The sequence below is a fragment of the Candoia aspera genome, chromosome 2 (genome assembly GCF_035149785.1).
Source record: "Candoia aspera isolate rCanAsp1 chromosome 2, rCanAsp1.hap2, whole genome shotgun sequence".
Taxonomy (NCBI): Eukaryota; Metazoa; Chordata; class Lepidosauria; order Squamata; family Boidae; genus Candoia; species Candoia aspera.
In genome coordinates this window covers 114,108,774-114,132,506 of record NC_086154.1, presented here as the reverse complement: position 1 = coordinate 114,132,506, position 23,733 = coordinate 114,108,774, and the positions used below count along the sequence as shown (strand labels likewise).

The window sequence follows — 23,733 nt, the reverse complement described above, 5'->3', positions numbered from 1 at the left end:
CCCCATTCTTTATCTGGCTAAACCATAGAGTACAATATTATGGAATATCTCCTACTCAGTTTCTTTAACCGTATAATGCTAATGAAGTGTGTAATATTACAGCTTCTGTCTTCTCTTTCTTCAATGGCTTCATTTCAGTCATTAACTTTCCATCTATCTGTTCAGTCCCATTTCTTTTATGAACCCCCAAATTTGATTCCTAGAACATTGTCTCACAAGAAAGTTCAATTAGCTTTCCTACTTTCAGTCTGCAAGATTGATTTTAACAATTTAATTTGTGTCTCTTCTAATTTCTACATTTTAACAAAGGTCCCTGTATAAATAATAAAGAAGCCCAACAGTGGTTTTATTTTTTTCCTGAAAATTGTTTTATCCTCAGTACCTGTACTTTCCTTTCTTCATCTTCTATAAAGTATCTTTGCTACTCATCACAACCAGAAGAGGGTACTCTGTCCCTAGAAAAAAAAGCCTTTTCTTTTTTCCTTGTCAATTCTGTGGCAGTAGTGGGAGGTTGACTATGCAGACTTTGTAACACACATGCACCTTAGAGTCACCTGTATTTTCTCCATCAGTGAAAGAGTTTATGCTGCCTATCTTGGAAAGGATAGGTGGCAGGGATGTATATGTAGAAATCCTACTTCGCTAGGTACAGTATTCATTTCTTCTCTGAACTTTTTTGTGGTTTCCTAGATTGATACATATGAAAAACTATATGAAGAAGTGTCCAAGTTTGATAATACCAAAGTGTTCAATGGTTGGTTGCAAAGTGACTGTCGGCCCTTCAAGCAAGCACTCCTGAACACCATCAAACGCTGGAGCTTAATGTTCAAGCAGCACCTCATCAATCATGTCACTAATAGGTAGGATGGGAAATTATTTTGACAATTTCCAAACATCTGGTAACACAATCCTTTTCCCCCTTCCATATGGACATGTTCAAGGCAATCAGCCACAGCTATAAAGTGATTACCTTCAAAAACTCGCTATTGGTAATTTGGAAGCCCACAAGTAGGACATAGGTGTAATAACACCTTTCCCACTTGAATTGGCTGTCAACTGTACCGAATAACACACCATCTGATTGTGAAAGTGTCACACAAATTCATAGTTAGTAATCTCTGATGGCCTTATCCTTTGTCAATTTGTCTAATCTTGTTTTAAAGTTATCTGAGTTGGTGGCCACTATTGTGAATCTCCATCCTTTACTGGATGATTCGAAATGTTGGGATTAGGAGTTCAGACCTTGATAAGAAGGTCTTCCTCCCCCAGCTGTCTTCTTTCAGCAGAGAAAGACAAAAAACATAGCTAGGCTAAGAAGATGAGACAAAAGGACCTTATCAGTTTGGGATTTGGCACCACCTACTTCCAGCATGTAATCCTCAGCATGTCACCTCTGAGAATAAAAGATTCCTCATATCTCACAGGGTGTCATTGTTTTCTATGACAAGAGCAACATTACCGACCACAAAAGCTGATATTGTAAGTTTATTGGTATTTAGGTATATAAGACCTCTTGTTAGATTTGCTGCAATAGACTAACATGGCTAAAGTTAAAGCCAATGTTATTTCTGCCTGTGAACACTGGAGAAATCCAGAATATCACTTGTTCTGTACTTTATAGCCTTCAGGAACTTGCTACTTTCATGAAAGAGGCAAATGCAGGTTTAACTAAACCAGTGAAAGAAGGTGACTATGATGGGCTTGTTGAAGTGATGGCACACTTGATGAAAGTCAAAGATAGACAAGTAGCTACTGACAATATGTTTGAGCCCCTAAAGCAGACTATTGAATTGCTAAAATTGTATGGAGAAGAAATGCCAGAAGAGATCCATATGCAGTTGCATGTAAGTATGTCATCAATACTTTTCATTGGAAACATTTAGCTATTAGTGATTTTAAAAAAAACCTTAGTATGGTATAAAATAATATAGTTCCTTTTGTACAACATAAACAATCCCAAGAATCAAATGTTTTTATACTTTGTATATGTTGGAATAGAGGTACAGAACATCTAGAGAAGAAATAATTTAGGAAAGTAAATACCTGGGTATAGGCCTAATTATACAATCTGCAGGTAGCCATTCTATAGTTCTGTTTCAACTCTCTGAGATCCAGTGTGATCTGCCATAAATTGTTGCATTATATGCACATTTCTCTACTGTTAACTGTGTTGAAATCAGTGAAATTCAAAAAGGAACAAATAGGAATAGAGCAAGATCCCAACACATTTGTATATCCTGTTATTTAGAAATTTGACTCCTTGATTTTCTTTGGTTTTTTCTCCTCACATTACCTATAACAGCCTGTATTTATTTTATCATCCAAAGGCCTCTCACAGCTGCATGAAAAAAAATGTTTAAAAAGTGGGGGGTTTTTTGGTCTTTTAGGATTTGCCAGAGCAGTGGAACAACACCAAAAAGTTGTCGTTCCAAGTCAAACAGAATGTGGCTCCTCTGCAAGCCAGTGAAGTTACAATCATCCGAAGGAAATGCCAACAATTTGAGGTATGTTTTATGATTAAGGTCCAACTTTGCTCACTCTGTGCGCATTGTGGGAATATGTAAATGCTCTGGTTTATTTTGAAGTGGGATAAGGGTTGAAGAATATTTATCTGGACTGCTTTTAGGGTGTGGCTGATTTCATTTATCCTTAATGATTTGGATTAAGATTATTAAGGTATAGTAAAAAAAGTCTATTTGGATGGTTTTGGGTTTAATATGATTAAGATCATTAAAACTGTTGTATTATCAAATACAATGGCAGACAATTTATATGTTTTTTAGTTTGATTTTTATTATAGTAGACAGTAATGTATAGAATAGTGGTAGGAAGGAATAATTAAATAAATGTTATCTTTGAGGGGGAGTTGATTAGGAGAGGTGTGTGAGTGTGTGTGTGTGTGTGTATTTCTTTTAATATAAGAGGAGGGAGCAGCTGTAGTGATTTTTATAATATGCCAATGGAATTATTTATAGAAATAATGTGATTTTGGTTTAATACAGAGTAAGGGATTGAGTATGGAAAACTGTTGTATATCCTTGCTGTTAAAAGTTGGAAGTCACCTTGTTTTGTAATTTTGAAAATTTTTCTCTTGTGTTTCTACACTTTTTTAGTTTTTTCTTTGTAGTTTTTTTGTTTTTCCCTAGCTTTTATCTTTGCTTGAAACTTAATACAATTCTTAAAAAAATAAGGTCCAACTTTGCTCAAACTCCCTCGGGTAACAATGGATACAATGTGCATTAAGCATTTTAGGGGGAAAGGGGACTTAAGATGGCTACCCACCAACACTTGGCAGCAAGGTCCAATTCTGTGTGCATTTAGCCATGTGAGTGGGCCCCCAAGGAAAGCCTCTCAGAGAGGGTGCCTTTCCCAAGACTAGTCATCAGTGAAAGAGCTAATGGCAGCATATGAGGAAGCAGACTTTTTCTGAGGTTTGGGGTTTCCACACACAAGATGCTCTTGGGGAGGAAGGAAAAGAGCAAAGGTTTGGGACATTCTCTTGGAGCCAGCAGGTTGCATCAGCCCAAGAGGTTCAGATCTAGGCTGCAAAAATCCAGACAGTAAAGAATGAGACCTTTCAGTATTTCTTTGCTGCCATCCAATGGTTGCCCTACTTAGTACACACTGAGGCCGGCAGCTTTGCTGCCCTTCCTCCCCTCTGCCCGCTTCTGACTGCCATTCCATCCACTGTGCCTCCCTGGTGCACAGGCCAGCCCTGCAGCTGACCACAGCCAGGTTTGTTGTTTCTAAAAAAAGGCTGGGCAGCTGAGGCCCCTGTCCCTGTTGGCCCCAAGAGAGTAACACTAGTAAGTGTTAATAGCAGTCACACTGCTGGAGGCTGTGGATTCTGGGAGTTGCCCTCCCAACATACCAGGTTGTGCCAGGCTGGTAGAGTGAGCTGTTTGAGAGAGTGATAGCCATCTATGAGCTTTGCCCTGATTGCTATCTGTGAACATTATAATCTAGACTCATAACCATTCTGAAGCAGTGGCAGCCAGTATTCATTCGTCACACTTTTAGACTGCTTCAGTCAAGCAACTCTTAGCAGCTTATAAGAAATAAAACATACATATTACAATAATATCATCACCATCATAATCAAAAATGCAATCATAAAGAGAATATTCACAGTTATCTTAAAAGTGTAACATAGAAACAATTCTTAAGTACTCTTTTATTTATTTATTCATTCATTCATTCATTCATTCATTCATTCAATTTATATTGCCGTCAATCTCAAACCAGTGACTGTGGGTGACCAATAAAAACAATCATATTATAAAACAATAAAAACAATAACAAAAATTAAATATAAATATAAATACAGCTGAGAGATCTTAAAAGCCATTGGTGTTAACATAATCATGAAATGGGGCCCTTCACACACTCGGGGCCCCAGGCCCAGGCACAAAGCCAGATCTTCAAGGCCTTCCAAAAAGCCAACAGGGTCAGGGCCATCCTAATCTCAGGAGGGAGGATGTTCCAGAGGGCAGGCACCACAACAGATAAGGCACGTTTCCTGGTCCCTGCCAGCCCACATTCCTTGGCTGACGGGACCCAGAGCATGTCCATCCTGCTGGACCAGATTGGACAGGCAGAAATAACTGGGACAAGGCGGTCCCTCAGGTAACCTGGTCCCAAGCCATGAAGGGCTTTAAAGGTGACAACCAGCACCTTGAATTGCACCCAGAAACACACTGGCAGCCAATGCAGCTCCTGAAGCAGTGGTGTTACATGTGCCAAGTCGCCGACACTATTTACAACCCAGGCTGCTGCACTTTGTACCAGTTGAAGCTTCCAAGTGCTCTTCAAGGGCAGCCCCATGTAGAGCGCATTACAATAGTCCAGACGGGAGGTCATGAGGGCATGAGTGACAGTGAGTAGAGCCTCCCGGTCCAGGAATGGGCGCAACTGGCACACAACCCGAAGGTGTGCAAAGGCCCTCCTAGCCATGGCTGCCACCTGCTCTTCCAGCAGGAGCAGTGAGTCCAAGAGGACCCCCAAATTGTACACTGGGTTTGTCTGGGGCAGTGCCACCCTATCCAGGACCAAAGATGGAAAAACCTTGCTACCAGGAGGCCCAAACACCCAAAGCCACTCATTCTTGCTTGGGTTGAGCTGGAGGCCATTGCGCCCCATCCAGGCCCCTACAGCCTCCCGGCACTGAGATAGGACATCCACGGCATCACTTAGACAGCCCAGGGTGGAGATATGAAGCTGGGTATCATCAGCATACTGATGATATTGCACCCCAAACTGTCAGATCACCTCCAGCAGCCTCATGTAGATGTTAAATAAGAGGGGTGAGAGAACCAAGCCCTGTGGCACCCCACACAGTAGGGGCCATGTACTGGACCTCTCCCCTCCTACTAACACCAACTGGAACTGACCCAGGAGGAAGGAGGAGAACCAGTGCAACACACAGTGCTGCCTACTTCCAACTCCCAAAGCCGGTCCAGAAGGATACCATGATCGATGGTATCGAAGGCCACCGAGACGTCAAGAAGAGCAAGGATGGTCACACTGCCCCCATCCTGCTCCCACCAGAGGTCATCCAAGAGCGTGATCAATGCCGTTTCAGTCTCATATCCTGGCCTGAATCCTGACTAAAAGGGGTCCAGAAAATCTGCTTCATCCAGAGCCCTTTGGAGCTGCCGTGCGACCACTTTCTCAACGACCTTCCCTAAAAAGGGGAGGTTGGAGACTGGATGGAAACTATTCAGATTGGTTGGGTTGAGCGATGGCCCCTTCAGGAGGGGGTACACCACTGCCTACTTAAGAGCCAGCGGGACCACTCTCCTCCCTCAAAGAGGAATTAACCACCTCCCAGACCCAGTCATGTGTCCTCTCCCGGGCAGCCTCGACCAGCCAGGAGCAGCACGGATCTAACACAGAGGTGGCCAAACTAACAGCTACAAGAACCCTGTCCACTTCCTCAGGTTCAACAGGCTCAAACTCCTCCCACATAACCATGCAAGACTCAGCCCCCATGGCCCCCACTGGCCTTGCATCAAGGCTGGCATTCAACATAGAGTGGATGTGAGTGACTTTACCTGCCAGGTGCTCAGCATATTCCTCACAACAGCCCTGAAGGCAGACCCCCAAATTACTCCCGCCAAGGAGAGTCCTGGTCAGCCGAAACAGGGCTGCTGGGCGGCTATCTGCAGATGCAAGAAGAGCGAAGAAACAACCATGTTTCACTGCCCTTACCGCCATGAGGCAGGCTCTAATCGCGGCTCTAGGTTGTGTTCGATCGTCTTCGCTCCCTGTCTTCCACTGGTGGTGCTCCAGGCATCTCTTAGCCCTCTTAAACCTCCTCAGCTCCTCCGTAAACCACGGGGAGTCATGGGAGCCATGGGCATGGAGATGCTGCTTAGGCACAATCCGATCCAAAGCCGTGGCCACTCTCTCATTCCACCTGGCCACCAAGGCCTTGGCCGGACCATGAAGCAGACTTCCTGGAACAACCCCAAGCTCCCTCTGAAACCCAGCTGGGTCCATCAGTTGCCTCGGGTGGGCCAACCTGATAGGCCCTGCCTCCCTGCGGAGTGGGGTGGCACCAGAGAACTGGAGACTCTTTTACCTAATTAAAAAAGGCCCTCCAGAAGAGCTCCATTTTATTCTTTCAGAAGGCCAACAAGTTAAGGCCTTCTTAGCATGGGGTGATAATGGAGAAGCAGCTCCTCCTAGCATCAGTCCTTCTGTTCTGGCGGTAATGGGGGATGACAAGCAAATTGTTCGTATTGGACAGGCCAATTCTGGTTGAAAGAGAAGGTCCTTAAATGTTCCAATGTTGCACTTAGCAATTTTCAATTTCCTGTTTATAATTTCCTTTCTCTGTCTCTTTTTTCTTTTGTTCAGATTAAACAACATGAGTTCAGAGAGAAATTCCGAGTTGATGCACCTTTCACTTTTGTTGATCCAGATCCATATAAATCCCTAAGCAAGGTATATCTGCTAAACTGTGGAAATGTCTATCTAGGCAATATTGTATGGATTCCAAAGAATATCTGCTCTAATACATATGGGGTACTTTTAGTGCCATAGCAAAATACCTAAGGCGAGTGAGTTTTGTTGTTTCCTTTTGTGCGATTATATATGCCATTAACAATTGTCACTTCTGCTACCAACCATGTATCAAGAAGACCTCAATAAGGTAACAGCTAATTGATCTTGAAGAACAGCCTGGAGTTTCACTCTGTAGATATATAGCATAATGTTCCTTGCTTCATTGGTACTGTTTATTTTACCTTTTGCATGTTGGCATTTCCACAAATGAGATTTCATAGTACAGGCTATAGAGGTAGAAAGACAGTAAATATCTAACTTCTGTACTCAGTAAGTAGAAACCAATGCCTTTCCATTGTGTGCTTCCAGCAACAAAAAATGATTACTGATATGGAGAAAGAGATGGAAGCCCTATCTAAATCCGCAGGCTTGTTTGAAGTATCTGTTCCAGACTACAAGCAGCTAAAAGCCTGCCATAAGGAAGTGCGCTTGCTCAAGGAGCTCTGGGATATGATTGTCTTGGTAAGGCTTTGAAGCATAATTCATGGAATGGGTCAAGTGCGAAACTTTGAGCCAAAATGACAGGTCCTGCCACACCAAAAAGAAGAAAAAGTGAACTGCAGAGTTAAGAAAATCCCAAGTTAGATCAATGTTGTCCTCTAACCCAAGCTTTTTGTTTCTTAAATTGACGATTTCTGTGAGTGGCTTTATCATTATACTTTTGCCAGGGACTTTGACAAACATAATATTATTTATTTAACACTTATGGAGTGAACTTCTCTGTGTAGGGTAGGGAGATCAACCTGAGTGCTTGACAGAAGGTATGAGAAATCATTGCAACTGATAGGCTCCTGTGAGGAGGGACAGGGGAGCTGCACAGGTGAAGAGCTTGGTTCTCACTAGGGTCCAAAGGCGAGCAGCAGGTGCCTTGCTGCATTGCTTATTTGGGTCCTCCTGTGACCTGTTGATATACTTATAAGCGCAACTCTGCTTGTGAGTCTTTTTTAAAAAAAATTATTAAAAGTTTTACAAAGAACACAAAAACTAACACAAACTAATAAGGAGTGAAAGAGGCAAAGAAAGAAAGAAAGAAAGCAAAAAGCAGAAGTGCAGAAAGAAAGAATAAAAAGAAATAGAAAGAAGAAGCTTCCGATTTCCTTTGCAGCAAACATAAGTAAATTACAAAATTATCTATTACTCTGATTACAAAAAAAGCTCACTTTTTTCTATTATCCATTTTTTTCTAATCATCAAAACCACAAATCATAAGTGCATTTGTTTCCATTTCATGCCAAAATGGGTTTCCAGTCAGCCATAAATGTAGATACTGTTTTTTTCTCTGATCAAATAAATTAATTTAGCCATCTCCGCAAGTTCCATCATCTTCACCAGCCATTCCTCCCTTGTGGGTAGTGTTGAACCTTTCCACTTTTGAGCATATAATAGTCTCGCTGCAGTTGCCAGATATAAAAATAAAGTTCCATGAGTTTTTCCTAGTTGCCTGTCCATTAGATGTAAAAGAAAAGTCTCTGGTTTCAATTGGATTTTAACCTTTAGGATCTTCTGAATTAATGTATGTATCTCTATCCAAATTTTTTTAGCTTTTTTGCACATCCACCAAACATGATAAATGTCCCTTCATGTTGTTAACATTTCCAGCAAAGATTCAGGATATCTTTATACATTCTAGACAGTTTCTCTGGTGACAAATACCAACAATACATCATTTTATAAAATTTTTCTTTAAGGCTAGAACACAATGTAAATTTCAATCCTTTCAACCACATATTTTACCATTGATCCATTTGTACATTATAACCAAAGTTTTTAGCCCATATTTGTTGGAGGTCCTGGCAAATCAGCATGCCTCATTAGCATGTAAATGAGTTCATCCCATGATGCAACTCTCCGTGCTTCTTGAGGAAGCTGTTTGTTGTCCCTCCCACTTCCTCTTTCTTCCTCCTTACACCATTGGGGAAGGCAGCATGCATGCTGTTCTCCCTCCATCTTGGCCACATGCTTGGGCCTTGAATAAGAAATTTCCTCTTCCTCCACGCAGCCTTCAGCTGCAGTTAGGACTGAGGGTAAATTATGTTTAGGGAACACAAAAGAAGAACAAGAAGTCATCTTTCCTGGATGAAAATGTAACTGGACTGAATAAAATGAGTAAGATATTCTTTTACTTACTTTTAAACCCACTTTGTCTAAATGTATGATTCTTTATGCTTGGGAGGGCTTCGTGTGTAAGATCAATAACCTGTATTTCTCTAACGTGCTCATTAAATCTATTTTAGATAATATTCTTTTTCTGTATGCAGCTTCTCTGCTGTGTTAAGCTCTGCTCCATTCAGTGGCCCTAGCTGTCCACTAATAGATTTAATATTATCATACATTCTTTCACTTGTTCTTCTTCTGTCTCATATTTCAATAAAAGTTTATACATTTTAGCAATAACATGTTCATTGTTACTACATAATTCTATTTCAAATTCAGTCTTATTTTGTTCAAAACCATGAAATCTTTTATCTGCTTTAAACGTCTCTATTAGTTGTGCATAAGAAAACCATTGACAAGAGGTCAAATCTTCTCTTGATTTCATTTTACAGTCCCCTTGAGAAAATTCTAGTACATCTTGGTAAGTTAACCATTTATGTTTACTTATCATTTCTCATCTATAAAATGCTTCTTGTGCTGAAAGCCACAAAAGTGTTTTCAGGCAAAATCTAACTTTATGTTTATTCCATACTCTAAGAATAGCCCACCTAACATGATGATTTTTAAAATCTACATTCACCTTAGCTTTACTATACCATAGATACCCATGCCACCCAAATCTCAAATCATGCCCTTCTAAATCCAATAACCTTCTATTAACAGCACCCACTCTTTCATCCAAATTAAACAGCAGGCAGCAAAACATAATTTCAAATCTGGTAAGCCAAATCCTCTGCTTTCCTTTGCATCTTGTAATACCTTATATCTAACTTGTGGTTTTTTCCCCTTGCTGTACAAATTTAGGTATATCCTTCTTCCATTGTTTAAATGGTACATCAGTTGTCAAAACAGGTATTATCTGAAACAAAAATAACATTCTAGGTAAAACATTCATCTTAATCACAGAAATTCTCCCCAACAGTGACAATTGTACTTTGTCCCATCTTGACATATCCTTTTTGACTTCATTCTATGTCTTAACATAGTTATTTTGAAATAACATACAACTCATGAATAAATTCTTGCAAAATTATTTTCAGTCTTTCAGTGTTGTAAACAACTTATAGTCATTATTCAGAGTCTTCTTGCTTTCTCATTATAACCCCAAAGTATTGTTTATGTGGGGGGCAGAAGGGGAAAATGACAACACCAGTGTGATGACATTGTCATACAAAATTCACAATGTACGTGTTTGTGTCAGACACCGTAAAGTCATTACATAATTTTGTCACTTGCACAATGACATCACAACCCTTCTGCCATCACTTTGATGTCATTGTTAGGCATGAAAGCCGGCTGGGTGACCTTGGGCCAGCCATTATCTCTCAGCCCAACTCACTGCACAGGGTTGTTATTGTGGGGGAAATAGGAGGAAGAAGGAATATTAGGTATGTTCGCCACCTTGAGTTATTTATAAAAATAATAAAGATGGGATAGTAAATAAATAAATAAATAAGTTGTGGCTTGTTACAGACACTTGTAGGCATTTCAAACTTCTTGGAATTGGGGGATTTTTCTATCCTTATTTTTGCAGATATTAAGTATTTGCCTCTTGGGTACCCAAGTACATCATGCTTATGTACCCCTTAAATAGCAAATTGTTTAAAGCTGTATACTCTCCATTTCTAACAGAGGAAAACATTCACTTTGAATGGACTATTTGGATCATTGAGAAATAGTTTTGACTATCACATTGCTTGCATTGGATAGGGATGAATGCTAGTGAAGGATTAAAAATAAATATGGCCTCAGTTTTTTTTCCCCTTTGAGTTGTAAAATCTGTTATAAAACCCATGTGGAATCACTTTGAAGCATTCACTTCAAAGTGACTCCACATAGGTTTTATAATAGATTGTTTTCCACAGAAAAGATTGCATACCTATATATATATTTCAATCTAGGTAAATGAAAGCATTAACGACTGGAAGACAACCAAGTGGAAAGAGATTAATGTTGAACAGATGGATCTTGACTGCAAGAAATTTGCTAAGGATGTGAGAGGTTTGGACAAGGAAATGAGACCATGGGATGCTTTTATAGGACTGGATAATACAGTTAAAAATATGATCACATCCCTTCGAGCTGTGAGTGAACTCCAGAATCCAGCTATTCGAGACAGACATTGGAAAGAACTCATGCAGGCCACCCAGGTAATTTAATGTAAGCTAAAGCAAAGGCCCACTATATTGATGATCATCATCATCATTGTCATTGTCATCGCCATCATCATCAATCATCATCATCATCTTTTTAACCTTTGATCTTCCACAAACAAATCTGAAGTGTTACAATAAAATGAATGATAAAATAATATCTGTAAAAACCTGTATGGGTTTTATGTTTTTATTGTTGTTCTGTGAACTGCCCAGGATTATGGTACAAGATGAGCAGCTATATAAGTCTTTTAAATAAATGAATAATATATTGTAAATAAAGTAAAATAAAAATCATAAAATTGTTAGATCCAAACATTGGCTTTAATTTGTTTTTGTTAATTTGGGTATAATTTGAGGCTGCAATTATTGTAGCCATAGAACTGCAGAGTAGAATAGGGAGACTACAGGAGAGTATTCAGCTCTGACTGACTGTCCTTCCTAACATGTCCTTCTGCACCAGGTGAAGTTTACCATGTCTGATGAAACAACCCTGGCAGACCTACTTCAGCTGAATCTTCACAACTTTGAAGATGAGGTTCGCAGCATTGTTGACAAGGCTGTGAAAGAGTCTGGGATGGAAAAGGTACTATTTGCCCCATGTCATGTGCATTAATTACTCCACTCTTAGGTACAGAGCAGTCTGAAATTACATTGCACCAAGCTGTGTTTCTCATTCCTTTCTTCATTATGTGGGCAGATCTTCACCATGGGATCTATTCACTGTCTCGGAATACCTGAGAGCAAAATATAACTGCAGCCCTGCATGCCAGGCAGCTGGCAAGCAAACATCTTACAGTTTAAATCCTTTTTGGAAACCAAAGTTAGAATAAGCCTATCATTCTACTAAGATCAGATGTTTGCTTTTTTACCATGAACCTTTGCACCACTGTTTAAATGATTTTTTTAATGTACTGCAATTGCAAATATGCATTTTAATTATTCTTGTTTTGTTATTTGTATACCATTTTGAAACAGATACATAACACGTGCTCATTATTCATTAAATTGATTGGTGGTGCATCAGGACAGGGCTCAAAGTCCTACATAGGAGTCCAGTAATTTTCTGGGCAACATTCAGAAGGTTGATGCTTAATACTAAAGCCCTACATACTGTGTCTTGGGACCAGAAGGAACCTCTGCTGCCACACTGATTTCTCTCCAGGTCATAAAGGGAGGCTTTTCTCTGAGTGAAAGGATGACCAAGCGGAGGAGTCCTTCATCCCACTTACAGAACTCCTTCCTAGAAAGGCCATTAGAGTCCTTGTTTTGTCTTGTCCTTTTAGTACCGAGGAAATACGTGTTCATTCTTTGCAGAACTTTGGCGTTCACTGTCTTAACCTATTGTGACTGCTGTTTCTTTGCTGGTTTTACTTAGAGTAATTTGGTTTGCAATATTGCATTATTTGTTCTTTTATTGGGAACTGTTCTGGGACACAGTATGCAACATATAAAATAAGGTCAAATGAATCTATAACCCTGCTGTGTAAAATTTGGAACAGTTTGCTGTGTTTGCCAAATTATATTCCTCCTGAGCTGGCACTATGCACAACCATGGTCAGGAATGGAGCTGCCTTTCTAAATGTTTGTCTTCCCTGTTAAAGTCCCATAGTCATGAGGAAGAGAATAATGCAGCCATACATAAAGGATCCTACTGACTTCAGTTCCCATAATTCCAGTCAGCATAGTCTTGGGCCAAGATGGCTGATGTGTTATGAATATTAAGTTCAACATACTAGGAGAGCACTAAGCAAGGGAGGGGTTTGTCATAATGTTGCCTTGCTTTGGTAAGCTTTAGCAAAACAACAGAGGTTCACCTGCATTTGCAATACATCAATTTTGAAGATGTTTCTCCCTTTCCTTTATTATCTGAAGGTGTTGAAGGCTCTTGACAGTACCTGGTCAACTATGCAGTTTGAACATGAGCCTCACCACAGGACGGGAATAATGATGCTCAAGTCAGATGAAGTGCTAGTAGAAACCCTTGAAGAAAACCAAGTGCAGCTCCAGACTCTGATGACATCTAAGTATCTGGCCCACTTCCTTCAGGAGGTCACAAGCTGGCAGCAGAAATTATCCACTGCTGACTCTGTGATATCCATTTGGTTTGAAGTCCAGAGAACATGGAGTCACCTGGAGAGCATTTTCATCGGTTCAGAAGACATTAGAAATCAGCTCCCTGAGGATTCAAAGCGTTTTGATATCATTGACAAAGATTTTAAAGTAAGCAAACTTCCTTTGAAGTATCATATCTATTACAGTACTATTGCAAAAATACTACTTGAATGGCTAACAAATCCTTCTTCCCTTAACAGGAATTAATGGCTGATGCAATAAAAACTCCAAATGTGGTTGAGGCAACAAATAAACCAGGCCTCTACGACAAGTTAGAGGGCTTGCAGCAAAGGTCAGGAGCTTAATTTTGTCAAAATGAAAATGTAAAATACAGCAGAAGAAATGGTTTATTTGCAGCAGAAGCAAGTCATAGGATGAGAGTTCTTGCAAGTCCAAGTTTTGGCCAAAAAAAGCACCATGTTTGTTTTTTAATGGCAGCATTAAATGGTGCTAGGCCACCACTCTGAGTAACTAAGATTCTTCAGCAAGGACTTGGAGATAGATGCCTTTTCTATTTGGGCCTGTTTTGGAAATAACTGTCTCTCACAATGATATCCAGGAAGAGCTAAGTTTCAATGGCCAAGGAGTAAACTATTTGAGTAATTGTCCCAGTGCATTAATGCATGGGTTGTCTCAAACAATAAAAAGCATTGTTGCAGTGTTAGGTGGTGAAGATTATTTCATTATTTCTTTAAACTGAACAATACTAGATGATATACAAAGCACAACTTGACCACCAGGTTTATCACAGCCTCTGATATGACATCTGGGGTATATTTGTAAGCAACCTTTTGCTTCTGGGTTAAGTGCTCTTCCTACAATGAGGCTGGTTCAGACACGCATGTCCATTTCTTGATACTCTTGTCCCTTTTGAGTCATTTCTGAACCATCTCCATCAAAAGGCATTAATGATCATGCTGACATCAAATGATATGAGGGTTCTTCTTGGTGATATATTTATCTCTAACAGCAGCTCATTCATGGTGGAGATTCCCCTTGCTTTCACTTTCTGCCCTGCTTCTTTGGTTTTCCAGAAATTGACATTTAGGCTGAAAACTACTATTTTTTTGGTTTTGTCGCCTAATCCCACTACAAGCAGTGGAATGGAAACCACATAATGCTCAAAGGCCCCACTGCTCCCACATCTGCCTCTGTATCCCTGGAAGTGTTGTGCTGAGCTTTAAAATTGTATTTTTTAAAAAAATAATCAGGTGCCTGGGAGTGCTTCAAGCTTGCCCTTTGCCCCTCTGATTATTACTAGCCCTCACAAGGACCAGAGAAATCCTGAGGAAGTAAAATGGCACCCAGTTGAAAGCCACACTGTCGGTCTAAATTGTTCCCAGCCAATACCCCACCTGCCCCACAAAAACCAAAGTAGGGATGAAGCCAACTGCAATGCCTTGTAAAGAAGGAGGATGAAGTACAGTAAAGTGAATAGAAAAAAAGAGGGAAAATATAGATATGCAGAAAAGAACCATGTTTCAATGGATTAGATGTTTGGGGGGACTCAAACTCCACTTCTGGCATTGACCCCCAGAAAGGTGGAGACCTCTGCTTTAAAGTCTACATCTATAGCACTGAATCATCATCATCATCATCATCATCATCATCATCATCATCATCATCTTAAAAAGAGCAAAAAGAGTGCTGTTGCTACTTTCTTCTTGCTTGCTTTTTAGTTTGGCACTCTGTGAAAAAGCTTTGGCTGAATATCTGGAAACCAAGAGACTGGCTTTCCCCAGATTTTATTTTGTATCCTCTGCTGACCTGCTGGATATTTTGTCCAATGGTAATGACCCTGTTGAGGTACGATGGAATGCCTTGGTTATCTTTTGGAACTCGTAGTGAAACTTGTAATAGAATGTCAGAAGTTTGTCTAAGTTCTCTTTCCCACATAAAAATTAATGTATCCGATGCAAACACCACAGATTAACTGAAACTGAATAGGATTTCTGTGACTTGATAACAGTTGGGGAGTGGGGTTGTAGATCAGTGAAGCCTATGGTTTAACTTTTGGTAGTTCAATTTAAAAGAGGATCTCACTTAACAGCTGATAAAAAGACCCTTCTCTCACTGGGATCAAAGAGCTAGAGAAGAAAATACCTGAATGGATCAGTTGCACAGATTTGAGTGGTGCTTTCCGATTAGACACCTTTGTTCAATTGATCAATGCATATTTACTTAAAGCTTTCAACAGTGATGGTCAGTTTAAAGAACTGCTGATGTCTTCATCAGACCTCTAATACTACCATGTGGTCCTTTGTGTTGTAATTCTTGAAGGTGTCCCGCCATTTGTCCAAATTATTTGATAGTATGGCAAAGCTGAAATTCAAGCTAGATGCAGAAGGAAAGCCTCTGAAGATTGGCTTGGGGATGTACAGCAAAGAAGATGAGTATGTTGATTTTGACAAGGAGTGCGACTGCTCTGGACAGGTTAGTCATAAATCATTTTAAATGCAGCATTCCTCCAGTCCTTAAGTCAGCAGAAAAATATCCCAATGCCAGTTGCACTCCCAACTGCTGGACAATGTTCTGCTCAGGGATTAGGCTACTAAGCATACTGACCTTACGGTTTCAGTGTGGGGCAATTGAAAGGCACTGAATGGTGGATTCCCTGCCTCAATTTCCTCTCATAGCAGTATTACTTGCTGATGGGAAAAACTATCACCAGTCACTGTTCTTACCATATAATGGAGCAGGCTTGGTTGATTGTAGGCGAGTGCCTTTCATGGAGGCTTTAGCACACTTCAGGTTGCCCAGTTGGCAGGTTACTGGCCCTGGCAGAACTTCCATAGTTGTGATCTGTCATTCACTAAACGGATGTTTGACACTTTCCTGGAAGAGTGCTAAGCCTGTGTTCCTCTTTGTTTCTCACCTCTCCACTGCACCAATGATCTGTTTTTTATCTAAGGGAAAATAGGAGAACTGTTGCTGGTATCAACCCTGCTTTAAATCCCAAGTAAAATAGTGCTGCCAGGGAATAGCTGACAGTGAATGACAGCCAGCAAAGTTACATCCTCCACTGCCAAAAGATTTAAGACATTAAGAAATATGGCCATGCAAAACCACTGATATACAGAAGTAGCGGGCCATTGGTTGCAGAACCAGCAGCATTCAGTTAGCAGAATCTGGCTCTATCTCCTGTTTTTAACTGTCAGTCCGCTTTTTTTTAAAACAGGCAAGTCTAGTGCTCTTCCAGAAGGGGTCCAAAAAATAATAAAGGTGGGATTAAAAAAAATTCAAATTCAAATTCAAAAATAAATATAGGGTGCCCACCTTATTTCTGAATGGTGCTTCCTGAAATACTGGTTAGACATTATACAGGCAGATTCCCCTGCAGAAGCCAAGTGTCCAGTCTCTCTTGCAGCCCAAGCCAAAATTCCTGTGGAGGGCTATGAAGAGGCGACATGTCTGCAGTACTTTCGGTGGCCAACAGGAGCTGGGCAGACCTCAGCCTTTAACTGTATTATCACCAACATCATAATGAGGCATTGTAGATTATTTCTGTGGCAAAGCTTGAGTTGGAAGAAGAGGTAAAGCACTCCTTTAATACCAGAACAGCTAAATATGAATTTAAGCTGCTCTGCAGTGAGCTGAAGGAGACATCCTGAGAATATGTCCTTTGAAAATAGTGACTGAAGCATCTTCACGCTGCAGTTAGTGGGATGTAAGGATGAGCCCTAAGAAAAATACAGAAAACCATGCTGTTTGGGATGGCAGGTCAACAGAGATCCAAGGAGCACCAGGTGGTTTATACTACCTAGCAGGAGTTCTGGCTAGCAGAAGTTTCATTCAGAGATCCTCCAGGAGATGCCAAGTTTTCATAACCTCTTTTCAATTGTACACTGTAAATAATTGGATGTCATCAGCAAATGTGGCACCTCTAACGCCAGATCAGTTGTGAAGTTTAAAAGCATCAGTGCCAGTAAAACCCTTGGCACAAGACTACATTAATTTGTAAAAAAAATCCACTTATTCTTAATCCCTGCTTTCTGTTCTCTGACTAATTATTAGTCAGTGGGACTGATGACAGTTGAGTTTACTCATAAGGTTTTAGTGAGGGGCTTCCTGAGAATTCAAATATGCAAGATCAGTTAGATCACTTTTACCCACATTTACCAACTCTCTTTCAAAAGGTGTGGAAGGCTAGTGACATAAGACATCACGGGTGCCATGTTAGTACTTCAGCAGTAATTTTTCCAGGATAGGCTTGGCTATATCTTCTTTAATAATATTTTCCATCAGTTTACCCAAAACTAAGTGATCTTCAGTGAATCCCATCAATCCCTTTTAAAAAACAGAGTTACAATGAACTTTTTCCAGACCAGAAGGACCAAAGTTGCCAATTTAGAGATAAGTTTTCTATTACAAGATCAGCAATTCCACATTTGTATTCCCTTTCAAGTGGATATTGTCTGAAACCTTTATTTTTATTGTATTATTAAAGCCTAATAGCAGGAACTATCTTGTCAATTCATGAATTAGAGGAGGCTAATAAATAGTATAGGATAACATCAAAATACTTAAGAAAAAAGTATTTTTTTAGCAACAGAAAAATGCAACATCCTTGCAATAGTGTACTAGTTCTTGAGTCGTCATCATCATCATCATCATCCCACCATTCTGCCGATAGGGCAGATAATACACATGAGTAAAAACTACACATGTATTTTGTGATATAATATGATCAGGGAAGAGCTCTAGAGTCCAGACATTTACTGGGATGCATAACAAGGCACCATAACATGCACAATTAATTTGGAAAGTCTACACACAGGTTGAAGTTTGGTTAAACCGAGTGTTGGAGAGAATGCAGAACACCTTGCGCCAACTAATAGCTGAAGCTGTAGTGACTTATGAGGAAAAACCAAGAGAGCAGTGGCTATTTGATTACCCAGCGCAGGTAAGCGAAACTCTACCGTTAAAAGACATGTAAGGAATAAAAAAAGAGGTAAGAACCAAAACAAGTTTGTTTGTTTTTATTCCATCTAAATTTTTGGTCAGCTCAAGACAGCATACATATCTAATGCTCCCACCTCCTGTTTTCCCCACAAACAAGCCTGTGAGGTGGGTTGGGCTGAGAAGAAGTGATAGGCCCAAAGTCACCCAGCCGGCTTCCATGCCTGAGGGACGCCTAGAATTCACGGTCTCCCAGTTTCTAGCCCAGCACCTCAGCCACTACTCCAGACTGGCTGAAATTCTAACAAAATACAAAGGTAGACAGAAGAAGCAAAGTGTGGGTCTGTTTAGCAATTTTTGTAAGATTAAGCTTAAAATCTGATCACTCATACCTCCCTGAGGGGCAATGCCTATGGATGATTCGAGGGTCTCACAAGACTGCAGCATTTCATACAACTATTTGTCTGTGGCAGATTGCTTTAACCTGTACCCAGATCTGGTGGACTACAGAAGTTGGCATTGCATTTTCACGACTGGAAGAAGGGTATGAAAACGCAATTAAAGATTACAATAAGAAACAGGTAAGCAGAATTCTCTCATTTCACCTGACTCCAAAACGTTAGTGTTTGCAATGGCAAATGTGTTGATGCAGACACAGATTTTTTTTTTCTGTCTTTCCATTTACACTGCAGAGGGTATACTCCTATCACTGAGTGGGGCTTCCTGGCAACGTTTTTCTGTCTGTGAGAATGTGTGTGTACATATGCGTGTCAAACAAGTTTCCACAGCTCATGCTTAAAGAGATCAGAAAACCCTTTCATCGCTTCTCTTTTCCACTTCACAGATTAACCAGTTGAACACCTTAATTACACTGCTCATTGGGAGCTTAACTCCAGGGGACAGAATGAAGATTATGACCATTTGTACCATTGATGTCCATGCCAGGGATGTCATTGCCAAAATGATTTTAGCAAAGGTACGTTGCGGACTAAAGACTCTGCAATACTTTGTTCATGGGCATGTTTGAGCAAACATTTTGCTCTGTACACTTATTCATGAACCTCCTAATTTAAGGTTGAAAGGTGAATTGCAAGAACCGGCCTCCCCCAGCCTGGTGGACTTCAGATATAGTGGTCTACAAAATTAATAATCCCCATTGGCCATGTCTGGGAGATTGGAGAGTTGTGATTTAATACATCCACTGTGGAAAAATGAATGAGCAAAGGGATTGGGCCAATAACACCACTACAACACTTCTCCCTTAGCGGATGCCATAGAACCGAATCTGCTCTAAAGTATTGTACTTTTGTCACTAAGGAACCCTGGGAAGCATCATGGAGGAATGTGCAGGGCAATTGTGACCGTCCGAAGTATGAAATGAAGTGCTCTTCTCTTAGGGTGTCTTTGAGCCTGGTAGTTTTACCACAAGCTTTAATGACCTGTACTCTGAGGACTGGCAATGACATAAGGCCTTCTTGCTTATTAACACAGAGCAAACAGATCTGCTCCAGCATGAGCAATCCTGAATAGCTGTTCCTCTTTGTTGCAAGACTGAGAAATATGCACTTACAAGATTGAAAAATATACACTTGGAAATTAGATGTATGAAAGGTTTTTATCCATTCACAAAGTGGATTGCCCAGCAAAAGAACATTAAGAGTTATCTTTAACCTTTAGAAGGAGCATTGTTAAAAAAAAATAATATTGCAAACCTAGCAAGCCTCCAGCTGGATGGATCAATGGAGGGACCTGGAAGTCCACCGAGATTTTGCTAAAGGCAAAAAGATTAACACTTATCCATAATGAGAGGAACCTCCTTTACTTAAGAAGCATATGATATTCATAAAGAAGAAAGGACAGTGAATGCCTTCCCTAGTTAGAAGTAAATTTCATTCATTCATTCATTCATTCATTCATTCATTCATTCATTCATTTATTTATTTATTTATTGCATTTCTTCACTGCCCATCTTGCCACAAATTGTCCTGTTCAGACTAGGCAGCCAGACAGTTTAATATCAAAAATATTCTTTATTAAATATTTACAATAATTAAGTCCTTGAAGCAAAGGAACTGGATTCAGTCAAGCCCAGCTGGGCAAAGGCAAAGCAACCAGCAAGATTGCGCAAGGAGCTGGAGACAAGGCAGTGGAACAGGACTTCCTCACAGGAACTGGAGGGCTGGAGGAGACTGGGACACCAGGTGCTGCTGAAGCTGAAGACAACAGGTCTCGAAGTGGAACAGTACTTGAGTTAAGCTGGCACTGGAACACTGGATGGGGCTGACCAGAGCCCCCTAGACTCTTCTGAGGACTAAAGACCAAACTAGATGGGACTCAGTGACCCGCGCTGGACTGGTAATCTGGAAACTGGAAACTTGAAGCAAGACTGAAAACTGGGAGCAAGGCTGGACTCGGCTAAAGGCTCTGGACTAGACCGGTTTCCCTGGGCTAGGAACTCAGAGCTAGACTGGGAACTCGGAGCAAGGCTGGACTTGGTTAGAAGCTCTGGGCTAAGCTGGATTCTCTGGACTGAAGACTCAGAGCAAGGCTGGAGACTCGGAGCAAGGGTTGACTCGGCTGGAACCACTGGACTAGACTGTGATACAGTTTCATGACAAGATAGGTGTGAAACTCCTGAGCAAGGCTGAGCACTCGAAGCATGGTTAAACTGGACTGATGATTCACTGTGAGACTGGAAATCAAAGGTGCACTGAAGCTGCACAGAAGAACTAGAGCTAATCAGTGATCTAGGAACGTTGCAAGGCTGCACCAAAGATTCAGGGTGAAACTGTGGATTGGAGGCATGGCAAGGCTGAATTAAGGTTTCTGGACATGGCTGGAATCTTGGAGCAGGATGAGAAGCGTGCCTGGAATGCACACAGGAAGACCGTGGAGAACCAAGGCTGGATGCAAGGCTGAGATTGCTGGGCCTGGCGATCAGAGGATCCTCAAATGGCAGCAGGAGCAATATTCAAGTCCTCTTTAGTGGAGAGCAATGGGGCTGATTCCTCTTTGGTAACAGACGCTGTCTCCAATACTAGTAGGGTCTCTTCTGCTGAAGTTGCAGGCTTGTAGGATTGGTTGTCTCTGGCAGCTTGCTCTTTGCATGTCTGCCTTTTATGCCGATCCTTTGCGTGCCTGGACCCTTCTGCAGCCAATCGGGCTGCCTTCTCTTTCACGCGCTTTTCTGCCCATTGTTGGTGCGCACTGATTGGAGGATTCGAATCCTCCCCCGACTCCTGGCCAATCAGCGCCTTGGATTCTTCCCACGCTGCTGACTCATTCTCAGGTTTCATTTTCCTGGTTTCAGCCTGATAAGTTTCTATTTCCTCCGCTGACTCAGAAGAAGTTTCATTTTCTGAGTCAGAGGCAGGCTTGATTCACATACAAACGTCTCTGGGCGGTTTACAAGCACATTAAAACAATAAAATAATTAAATATCATTAAAAGAGATACCTTATAAAATATAAATATACAAATATACAATTGCACTTATTTATTTATTAGTCAAATTTGTACACCACCCATCTCACTATAGAAGTGACTCTGGGTGGCTTATGAATAAAGCTTGTTTTGTGACAGGTGGAAAGCTCTCAGGCATTTACGTGGCAGTCCCAACTTAGGCACCGTTGGGATGAAGAAAAGAGGCACTGCTATGCCAATATCTGTGATGCTCAACTCCAGTATTCCTATGAGTACCTTGGCAACACTCCTCGTCTGGTGATCACCCCACTCACCGACCGGTATGAGCTAGCCCACTTTGATAACCTTGAGCCTGGCACAGCCTGATTTCTCGGGCCCCAAATAACGTGCCCAATCCCTGTGTTTTGCAGTTGCTATATCACCCTGACCCAGTCCCTCCACTTAATCATGGGAGGAGCTCCTGCAGGCCCTGCAGGCACAGGAAAAACTGAGACCACCAAGGACTTGGGCAGGGCTGTAGGAATCATGGTGTATGTCTTCAACTGCTCCGAGCAAATGGACTATAAGGTAGCGATGAAATATAGGTTAAGAGAATATCTTCTGACCTAGAAGATCTCTGGCTCTTGTTCTAGTTAATGCTTAAAGCAACAATTCTTTGATTCAGTTCAAGGACAAGTACTTCCCTCCAGCGAATTTGAATCATATGCAAATCACTTAGAAAAGCAAGTCCAAAGGAAAGAGTATGAGAGAGACATTCACTGAGAGCTACAATTAGATATACACAGCTTTTTGTGGGTTATGCAAAGATGGTGTTATCTTTAAAGCAATGTTTTCCCAAGTTCCAGGCAGTAAGACAAGCATTTTCCATCTGCATTGTTTCCACTTGGCAACATTGATTATAACACTGAAAGCATCCCAGAAAAGAGCAGGCTGTCATCTTTACAACAGTTTCTTTCTTTTTTAAAACATCCTTTCCCATGTTAATCACTTATTTCTTGTGGTTCAGGAGTACTAAGGAGAGTTCTACTGCCTGTCAAAAAGTAGAGATGAGTGGTGTATCTCACCTCACAATGCACTCACTTCCAAAATAATGCGCCTCATTTCAGTTTGGGGTTCCCAGAGGGTGGCCTTGTGGTCAATCTATGACTTCACCTTTAATTTGAAATGACTGGGTAAGAGGTCTGGGCCCTAGGATGCTTGGGGGCTGAGGTAAACTTTTAGGGGTATTTGCAATCTCCCCTAAATTAGTCCACAGAATTGCATCATTTCCCATACATGCTTACCCTAGATAGGACTTGTTCATAGAAATATCACATCATCCCACAAGAAACCATGTGGAACAAGTTGGAAATATTCATAGTGGGCTATCTCCATCCATAAACTTTGCAAGGCTACATGACCTGTAGTACTTCCATTGTATATAAAATAAAGACAACTGCAATTAAATGACATTCTCCTCTGCAAAAAAAAAAAAAGGCTCTACATTCTGAACAATTTTTTTCCTCTCTAGTCTTGTGGAAATATCTACAAAGGGCTGGCCCAAACCGGGGCCTGGGGATGTTTTGATGAATTCAATCGGATTTCGGTGGAAGTCCTGTCAGTAATTGCTGTACAGGTAAATATTCTCCATCAGGGTCTGGTGCTGTTGTGTGTAAATAACTGGGGGTGGAGGAGGTGATTTCAGCTTGATGACTGCAGTCAAATGTCTATCCTGTGGGTGTTCCTAGAACAACAGCACTAAAAAAATCCGGGGGCAGCTAGTCCATCTTTTTCATGTACTGATGAAAGAAAAGATGGAAGTGGTGGGAGGCTGCCCAAAGGAATAAAAAGTTCAGGACTCCATGTAAAATTCTGTAAATGATACAGGACTATCACACAGTGAAGATTTGTATGGATAATACAGTTGTATAGGAATAATAGA

General features: G+C 40.9%; 1 protein-coding gene across 1 annotated transcript in view; it reads left to right on the top strand.

Annotated features, from left to right (window-relative positions):
* Positions 1-23,733, top strand: part of DNAH17 (dynein axonemal heavy chain 17) — a 128,146-nt gene that overhangs the window by 23,448 nt on the left and 80,965 nt on the right. The window contains exons 20-36 of the mRNA XM_063293325.1: positions 691-860; positions 1,622-1,844; positions 2,388-2,504; positions 6,862-6,948; positions 7,378-7,530; positions 11,124-11,372; positions 11,839-11,961; positions 13,251-13,598; positions 13,691-13,782; positions 15,170-15,296; positions 15,771-15,923; positions 18,268-18,393; positions 18,863-18,970; positions 19,234-19,365; positions 21,972-22,132; positions 22,223-22,379; positions 23,323-23,427. Of these exons, the coding sequence (XP_063149395.1) occupies positions 691-860; positions 1,622-1,844; positions 2,388-2,504; positions 6,862-6,948; positions 7,378-7,530; positions 11,124-11,372; positions 11,839-11,961; positions 13,251-13,598; positions 13,691-13,782; positions 15,170-15,296; positions 15,771-15,923; positions 18,268-18,393; positions 18,863-18,970; positions 19,234-19,365; positions 21,972-22,132; positions 22,223-22,379; positions 23,323-23,427 (2,631 nt within the window). The remainder of the gene's footprint in view (positions 1-690; positions 861-1,621; positions 1,845-2,387; positions 2,505-6,861; positions 6,949-7,377; positions 7,531-11,123; positions 11,373-11,838; positions 11,962-13,250; positions 13,599-13,690; positions 13,783-15,169; positions 15,297-15,770; positions 15,924-18,267; positions 18,394-18,862; positions 18,971-19,233; positions 19,366-21,971; positions 22,133-22,222; positions 22,380-23,322; positions 23,428-23,733) is intronic.